General features: G+C 42.2%; 1 protein-coding gene across 3 annotated transcripts; it reads left to right on the top strand.

The window, feature by feature from the left end:
- The first annotated feature begins 2,587 nt into the window (after positions 1-2,587).
- Positions 2,588-6,148, top strand: LOC147608858 (putative 3-hydroxyisobutyrate dehydrogenase-like 1, mitochondrial). Of its 3 annotated transcripts, XM_086788447.1 has the most exons (3): positions 2,600-2,688; positions 3,137-3,200; positions 4,839-6,148. In XM_086788447.1, the coding sequence occupies exon 3, from the start codon at positions 4,942-4,944 to the stop codon at positions 5,860-5,862; it is 921 nt and encodes a 306-aa protein (XP_086644573.1). In that variant the 5' UTR covers positions 2,600-2,688; positions 3,137-3,200; positions 4,839-4,941; the 3' UTR covers positions 5,863-6,148. The 3 variants fall into 3 exon arrangements, with proteins under 3 accessions (XP_086644572.1, XP_086644573.1, XP_086644574.1); XM_086788446.1 differs by lacking the exon at positions 3,137-3,200 and having other exon boundaries at positions 2,588-2,688; XM_086788448.1 differs by lacking the exons at positions 2,600-2,688; positions 3,137-3,200 and adding an exon at positions 4,376-4,608.
- The last annotated feature ends 2,918 nt before the right edge of the window (positions 6,149-9,066 follow it).

The following is a 9,066-nucleotide window of genomic DNA, read 5'->3' as shown; positions in this document are numbered from 1 at the left end:
AACACTAAAGGTGTGCCTACACACTTGGAAGATCCATCCAATGAGTGGGGGACACCTGCGCGGAAGATTCAGTGACTATGGCAAGGTCTACAACAGTACACGTATGCCAAACATGCCACAAAATGTTTGAAGATGAATAGAATAGCATGAAATTTGCACCTCTCCCAAAGCCGGAAGACTATGAGAACTAGATGCACATCCTTGCTACCATGGATATACTTTCAAAACACATGGATACAAGATTTTCCACGATAGATGGAAAGAAATCACATCCCTCTACATGTTGAGCACTGTGTGTATGTCCAATATTACAAACCATAAACCTGCAACAAGTACCAAAGAAGTAAGACCATTATGGGAAAAATCCACCCGTAAGACTCTTAAAACAAATAGCCTTAGAGGAAAGGAAGCTTACATCTTTCCAATTGAATTAGAAGAACATTGGGTTGAAGTTGTCAATGCACATTCCACCTTCTGCAGGTCTAGCAAAAGGAGCTCGACAAGTTTCCCATTCCGGTTAATACGGTGACAAAAAAGAAGAAGTCAATTGACTCCCAATCTGAACCCCAAAAACTGTATTGCTCTATGCATAGAACACGAAACAAAAAGTTGCACAAGCCGACCGAGAGGCCAAAAAAAGAATGGATGAGGAAAGCGCTAAAGCTGAGGAGACTAAACAGGACCCTGAACACTTTAAAGTCTACAAGGTGGGTGACCGCTTTGTACAATATGGAAAGGCCCAAAGAATCCATGATGGAAAGCCAAGAACATCTTATGATGGTTCGGCCAAAGTTAAGGAGATCAACCTAGCAAGTCCAGGGGAAGATCCCAAACCCATCTATATTGGGGAAGACCTCTCCTCAGAAGAAGAGAGGGACCTTACCAGCCTCTCCTCAATAAATTCCAAGATTTCTTCACCTAGAAATACAATGAGGGGGTTAAACACACCATCCCTGTGAGATGGAAGGGGCAAGGCCAGTAAAGTAAAGAGCGTATCCTATGAACCCCAAGTACTCCAAGCTGGTCCGTGAAGAAATCAATCGACTCATAGATGCCGGATTTATCTATGAAATAGAGCACACTAAATGGGTCTTACCCATCGTTGATAGCATGCGTTGCATTGCCCAAACTGCCCAGGATAGCTGAAACCAAAGTTGTGCATCCTTCGAGGCCTACAAAAATGTCACGGAGCAGACAATCAAGCGAAAGGATGTGTAGCACACGGCCAAGGAACACACCAGCCAGTCTGGGGTAGGCAAGGCCATCCACCTACTATATTCTTAGGTCTCTTTCTGTCGAATACCTCTCTCTTACACCCTCTCAATGCAACTTCACCAATCCAAGACACATAACTCCAAAAAGCATTTTATGTTATCCCCACGTCTACTCTATCCTTATCATATCCTTAGGTCTCTTACTTCTTGAATCTCACAATGCCACTTCACTAATTCTTGATACATAGTTCTGAAAGTACCCACACACTTTACAACACATCACTATATATAAAAGACATGCTCGAATAGAATGAAAAAGGAGAGAGAGCATGAAATGTCACGACTTTTTCCCATTACCATTTTAGTAGCATAGGTGCACAAGCGTGCGTAAATGAACTACCAAAGAGCCTATTATTGCTATGGGTTTGCTTTCGTGCTTAGTGCATTCACCTTAATGGCACAAACAACAACATGGAGTAGGTGTCTGAGGCCATCTCTTTGTCTGCGACTCAAGGCTTTGTGAATAGTGATGGCTAGCACCTACAATAACCCTTTTGAGTTTCTTAAACTCTAGACCAAGCTGGCAACAATGTGGCATCTACTACGATTGATGCATAATGATATATATAACCTTAAGCTTTTAAAGAACTACAACTTATGGCATCACCCCATGCTTAGCACGAGGTGATGATGACTTGGGCACTTGGGCCTATGGATTAGAAATTGTTGTCAAAGAAATTTGTAGAGTAGGGTAAATCAGCAAGCAAAAAGATAGGGCTATTTGTTGATGCTAATGATGAGCTATAGTTTTCATAAGCAAGTGTATGGAGAGACATTTAGAAATTCTAATAAGTACATTTAGAAATTCTAATACGTGTCTTAGTCTCTAAGGCTAATGATGAGCTATAGTTTTCATAAGCAAGTGTATGGAGAGACATTTAGAAATTCTAATAAGTGTCTTAGTCTCTAAGGCTTTCCTTTGTCGGTTGATTTTGAGAGAGAGAGAGAGAGAGAGAGAGAGAGAGAGAGAAAAGGTAAATTTTTAAAATTTGGTTCCTATTTTTTTAAAAAAAATTGCACAACTAATTCCTAGTTAATGAGAGGACTCCTCTCAGGGCTCCGAATGCCCTTTTACATATTTTGAAAAGTCTCCTAAGCAAAGTTCGGTTTAGATTTTCCACTTAATAATGCACCTTAAGCTAAAATAAGATAAGGAGAATAATATTTTTAGAATTTCCACCGAGTACATTTTAATATTCCCTGGCCAAAAATAATAAATAAATAAAAGGAAAGGGTAATTTATATTTAAAATACAACAAAGTCTTTTAAATTGGGAAAGATACAAATGGACATGATAAAAAGGGCCTTACCCGTGTTGTGGCTTTCTGCCCCTTTTTAACACTTCGATGCAGTTGCGAGCTCTCTTCTTCTCCGCTCCTGCAACCTTCCTGCCCCTTTTAACACTTCGATCCAGGTATGATCTCTCCCAACGATTGCCATTTTAAAAAAACGTAGCCAGGATTTCGTGAAGTAGAAGGGGCCATATCACCCAGCTCCGTAGAAGCAAAACGAAGTTCCTTTTTTTTTTTTTTTTTTTTTTTTTTTTGGTGGTGGATTACGCATTATTCTTGAAAGATGTTGCCTGCATTGATAAAGAAGGTAATGGCCCTGTGTAGTAGGGGAGACTGGTCTTGTATGGCAATCATACTGTCATGAATGACCTCCACAATGAAAGCGATGAGAGGAGGTCAATCTGAGAGTAGCTTTCCATGACATATCCAGCCAGAATCGCAGTGACAAGATCTCACGAACAATGAAATTTGCAGTGTTGGGATATATTGTGGCCATGGTTACATTAAGTATACACATTTATTCTAAACTTAAGCACTCCATACACATTGATTGCAAGTGTTCGTCTGCAGTTTGTGATTTCTAAACAATGGGATGTGACCTCGAGCTTGCAGTGCATGGCATTCCATAGTTCAGGTAGTGTAAAACATGGTCATATTGTTTGCAGTGGATATCATGGTGCTATGCTTTGAAACATTGCCTTGGAATGACCATGAATAGTTATTTGACATTGAAGGTCAAGCATAAGACTTACCAAAGGGGCGATGTAGAGTTGGGTCCCACTTGGACTCAAGGACTTGTGATGAGGCAGTAGCACATATTGGCATTGTCTCACATCAGGTTTTGGAAAATCCTTGAATCCACATCTCAAGGTTGATAACCAAACTTGATGGATCCCATTCATTACCTAGAGAAGTTCGATCGAATTTGTGAAGCCATAAGAAGGATTGATGATCCCACCAAGTTCTATTAGACTTTGCTCTATGTAGGCCACCGATGCCATGCTTTCGATTCAAAGGCCCACAGTGTATTACGGAGTGTCCTCTCAAAGACCCTCACAAGGACCCTGCCCCAAGTCTCTGGAGTGCTCCAAGCAGTCTGAATCCCATGCCTAACCTGAATATATCCGTCCAAATGGAGCTAATGGACTCTGTTGGAGGCGTGGGAGTACCCACAATATAGACTTGCTGCAGTATGCGCACCAAATGTGACAGGCCTCGATGTTGGTCAGTTTGCGTGTCGATGGTCCAAGGATGTTGGGATAGTAGTGATCTTGAAATGTGTAAGCTGAAGTGCAATGCCATCACCACCGTCATATAGGAGGGCTGGTCCTGCCTCTGCAGTCCATGCTATGGTCCCCTAAGTAACCGGCCGAGCGACCATCTTCTCTTTGCGCAATGGGTGCCCCAAGTTCTTGGATGTTCCAAGCTGCCATCCACATGACTATGAGGAGAGGCTGTGGACTTGGCTTGAGTCCCACTCGGCTCACAAGGTTCTCGAAACTAGTTTGGAGGGCCAATAATCATAGTCTGTATGAGGACAGAGACGTTCCAAGTGAGCGGAATCTGCCCCTGCATATAGATCATATGCCCACTTTGCCTGGGCACAGCTAACCTCCTCGCAGTGTAGGTTCTTGTAATCTTGATGAATCATGAAGCTTGGATTATATTTGATTGTCTATCAATCCAAATAATCACAGCATTTTTGGACCTATGTTGATGTTAGCATGTCAAAAAACAGCATTTTTTGGGTGCAGCAGGCCAAAACAGGCATTTTGTACCCCCTTCATTGTATGAAGAGTTTAAGAAATGTTTCTGAGATTTAAGAAACATACGAAGCGTTTTTGAAACGTGTTTTGAGATTTGTTTCAGAAACACCTGGCACGTTCGGAGGAGGCTTGATTCCTGCCTGAAGGGTTACAACTTATGGCATCAAAGCAGCCACAATACCAATAGGGCATGGGGGGATTTGAACCTGGGACCTCCCCTCCCCTGGTCACAGGCCCTCACCGCTGGGCCTTGTGCCTGTTGGCATGGCAACACTGGTCTGCCCCTCTGTTCTAGAGAAGCAATAGAAACATTACCTTACACCATGATTAAATTTTTCACCAAAGTACTCAAGTTTTTTAGTAACATTTATTTGTTTTCTTATCCAATATGGGTTGTTTTTAGTTTGGTTACATAGGCTTGGTTCATATTGACTAGTATAAAGGTTCAAGTTTAACATTTTGTTTATCGAGAAAGGTGAGCTCCTGATTCAAGGAAAATTTTGCAGAGGAAGTGGAGGCGTGATATTGTCTCATTTATCTGGAAGCAGTCTGAAGAACATCACAAGAAGGCAGCCAGGCAGACATTTGTCAGTGGCGTCATCTGCAGCTATGGAACTCAAGGAGGTAGCTCCAGGTCACACACGTGTAGGATGGATAGGGACGGGTGTCATGGGGCAGTCTATGTGTGGGCATATTCTGGCTGCTGGCTTCAGTGTGTCTGTTTACAATAGAACTCCAGATAAAGCTGATGGCCTTTGTAAAAATGGGGCAGTTTTATTGGACTCTCCCAAGGCTGTGGCTGAGAAAAGTGATGTTGTATTCACCATTGTCGGTTATCCTACAGATGTTGAAGAAGTTATATTGGGGGAGAAAGGTATTCTGAAAGGCCTTCACCCAGGGGGCGTTGTCATTGACATGACTACAAGTGATCCGTCACTTGCACAAAAAATCTTTTCCGTGGCGAAGGAAACTTCGTGTCATGCTGTTGATGCGCCAGTGTCAGGTGGTGATGTGGGAGCCAAAGCGAGCACTCTAGCAATATTTGCAGGAGGTCAGGAGGAAGTGGTAAGAGCATTGGCACCCCTTTTCTTGTGTATGGGGTCGGTCACTTATATGGGTGGTGCTGGATTAGGCCAAAGTACAAAAATGGGAAACCAAATTGTCATCGCTTCTACAATGGTCGGGCTCGTCGAAGGTATGGTTTTTGCATGCAAAGCAGGCCTAGATGTAACACGATACCTGCAGGCCATAGCTGGAGGAATTGCTGGATCTAAATCCTTGCAGTTGTATGCTGCTCGTTTGCTGAAACGGGACCTCAAGCCAGGTTTTTATGTTAATCATTTTGTCAAGGATCTGGGAATCGCAATAGAGGAATGCAAGCACATGGGTCTTTCACTTCCTGGGCTTGCATTGGCTCAGCAACTTTATGTATCATTGAAAGCTCATGGTGAAGGTGACCTTGGAACTCAGGCACTAATTTTAGCCCTCGAGCGCCTGAATAATGTGCAGTTGCCCACAAGCGATGGCTGAGCAAGGGGTAGAATTTTGCAGAAAGAGATGCTGTTGAACTGGCATATGTTACTCCGGAGGTGGTGTGCAGGAGGAAGGCATTTTTAGCTTTTTCCCTCAATACAGCTGCATTAAGCCTCCTGTGAATTTAAGCTGTGGGGTGTAAGGATCTTAATATTGTTTGATTTTCTGTGCAGTTCTCATATCTTTACTGTGTCTGATATGTTTATGTGTAGTTCAACCTTTGGAAGTGTTTGATGAAAACTCGACAACACTGGCTTAAAGGCAAAGCACAAAAATTCTGTGGTATTTTTCCTTGTGTGGTTTAGAGAGCTTTGTACTTCAAACAACAATATGTATGATGTTGGCCACCTCACTTGGACTAGGCAGGAATGCTTGAAAATACTGTTTGTTTTAGATATATTACGAGTCCCTTTCACTTGGGGCTGTATCACAAAATCTTAGTATCAAAGCATTTTGATTGTCATGATCTTGCTCGGTCTCCGAAAAGTTTGATTGTGATCTCTGCTATATTTTGAGGTTCAGCCTCTATGCTTGATGTACCTTTGCAAAAGGTGGTCTTAAGGCTTTGTGGTAGAGTAGTGTCAAGTAAAGGAAAGCAGTGGGAATATCTTTCTAGTGAAATTTTATATGATGGAATGCAATGTTGAATGGAGCATAACAAGTAGATAGTCAACAAGTTTTTGGGAGGTGCAAATCTTGCATGGATGATGGGGAGTACTGTAATTTCACAAATGCCATCGTGTGGAAGATGCGAATAATTTAGTGGTGCTTCTCACATTTTCATTCCTCTTGAGCTCAGTCTTTTGGAAAGGGAGGAATGGGTAGGCAAAGCGGGGCCCTGCCTAGTGATCTTGTGGCCCATTCTTGTATGTGCATCTGTCGTGGGCTGATTACAAGAGAGGGTACATGGGTCAGGCACTCACAAAGTTTGCCCAAATATGCCTTCATGTGATGCCCTTTGATGCCACCAAGCCCTGAATACCACACGACAAACCATTTCACAGCTTCCTCATTGCTATTAAATAATGATTCATAACGTTTGGGTGTAGCCACTTTTATGATATGTACAATCAAGCAGGCACCTATGTTGAAGGCTTTGGTGGGAAGAAGGTTGAAGATGGAGGAGAGGAGCAATATGGGAGGACATAAGCATATGAAGTAAGGTGGTAGGAAGCCACTAATTGAATTCCAAGACTTGTAGGGAGACCTTTGGGCAGAGTATGGGAAGACATTTCAAGATGTAGATATTATGCATGAATTTCATAAATTTGTGTGTTTTGAAAATGCCTTGGGCTTACAAATGCGAAAGGGGATCTCTCTCTCTCTCTCTCACACACTCTCTCTCTCTCTCTCTCTCTCTGTGTTTTGTTTGGGAGCCACCACATATTAGACTACACATAATGCAAGTCTAAATTCAAAGGTGTCACCATAAGCGTCTTATGTGAGGATGATCAAACCAAACGGCTCCTATTGCAACTGAGTAAAGAGTGTGGGGGAGAGCGAGAACTTGAATTCCTTGCAAGCGCGCATGCGCGCGCGCGCGCGCACACACACACACGAGAGTGTAAGACACGAGAGAGATGGCTGGCTGAATTTTTTTGTATCTTCTCTTTTCTACAACCACATAACTAAAAAATAAGAGTACATACATAAAGGGAAAGTACTCTTTTCTTACAACATACAAATAGTCACTCTATAGTGTGAACCTAACTATATGAGCTGATGCTATAACTATGCCATAACTCTAGTACTCCAAAGTGGCAGTCACAAAGCCTGTCATCCATTGGCGATGTATCAATCATAATCTTACCAACCATGCCAGTGACATAAGTGCAGAAGCTATCACTCAGGTGGGTCATCAATGTTTGCCATAGCATTAGTTAAGCTTAATATCTCAACACTCTCTCTCAAGCTCAATTCCACACATTGTACTCCAAGTTAGCTCCTAACTTGTGGAGTTTCTTTGTGTCCAATGTCTTCATGAAGATGCCAGCCACCACTTGATCCTCTGTGCTGACATATATCATATCTACATCACTTGCTAGAACCTTCTCTCTTACAAAGTAATAGTGCACCTCAATGTGCTTCATTCTAGCATGGTATAACGGGTTAGTGGCCAACTATATGGTACTCATGTTGTCACAATAATTGACAACTACCCTATCCACGACCTCACCTATATCAGTAAGTAACTTTTGAAACTAAGCTACCTCACAAGCTGCCATAGCAGCATCCCTATACTTTGCCTCTATACTCGACACGGTAACTGTGGCTGCTTCTTTACTGCTCCAACTCACAACAACACTTCTAAATGAGAACATAAAACCACTAGTAGATCTCATGTCTACAACACTATCAGCTCAATCAGCATCTGTGTACCCATGTAGTTGTATCTCTATACCAGCCTCGTAAAAAAGTCCATAATCAATTGTGGACTTTATATTCCTGAGAATCCGTCTAGCTGTATCTAAGTGTGGCTTCCTAGGAGCCTACATAAACTGACTTACAAGTCCAACGGCATAGCTCAAGTATGGCCTAGTAATGGTCATGTACATCAAGCTACCCACTATGCGCATGTGTAGTGGGATTCTCTAAAAGCTTACCTGTATCTATGAAAAGCTTGTAGTGGGGTCTTCCAAAAGCTCACCTGTATATACGGAAACCTTTGTGTTCTGCTCCAATGTCACTGAAATAGGCTTACACTTTGTCACACCATACTTGGACAACATGTCCAAGCCATACTGCCTCTGTAATAACAAAATGTCCAAGCCATACTTGGACAACATGTCCAAGCCATACTGCCTCTGTAATAACAAAATGCCATGAGGTGATCTTACCACCTCTATGTCCAAGAAATATCGTAGCTCACTCAAATTTTTCATCTCAAACTTTTGCTTCAAAAGTCTCCTGACATCATGTATGCTAGCATTACTATCACTAGTGATAATCAAGTCATCCATATAGATCACTAATATCATAATCTCCCTGTCTGTCTTTTTCACATAAAATGAAAAATCTTCATTGGATATCTGAAATCCAATGGTAACAAGATACTTCCCAATCTTTTTTACCATGCTTTGGGTGCCTGCTTCAAGCCATACAAGGCTTTGCGTAATCTGCACACAAAATTTGGGTGTGCATCACTCTCATAACCTAGTGGCTGCATCATGTATACTTCTTCTTGCAAATCACCATGCAAGA

Source organism: Cibotium barometz, chromosome 52 (genome assembly GCF_041138505.1).
Source record: "Cibotium barometz isolate CiBa-2024 chromosome 52, ASM4113850v1, whole genome shotgun sequence".
Lineage (NCBI taxonomy): Eukaryota > Viridiplantae > Streptophyta > Polypodiopsida > Cyatheales > Cibotiaceae > Cibotium > Cibotium barometz.
This window is presented reverse-complemented; position numbering and strand designations above follow the sequence as displayed.

Coding starts and splice junctions, on each gene's coding strand:
- LOC147608858 (XM_086788446.1), top strand. CDS start 2,621: ATGCAGTTGCGAGCTCTCTTCTTCTCCGCTCCTGCAACCTTCCTGCCC. Junction 2,689..4,838: donor CTTTTAACACTTCGATCCAG/GTATGATCTCTC, acceptor AAAATTTTGCAG/AGGAAGTGGAGGCGTGATAT.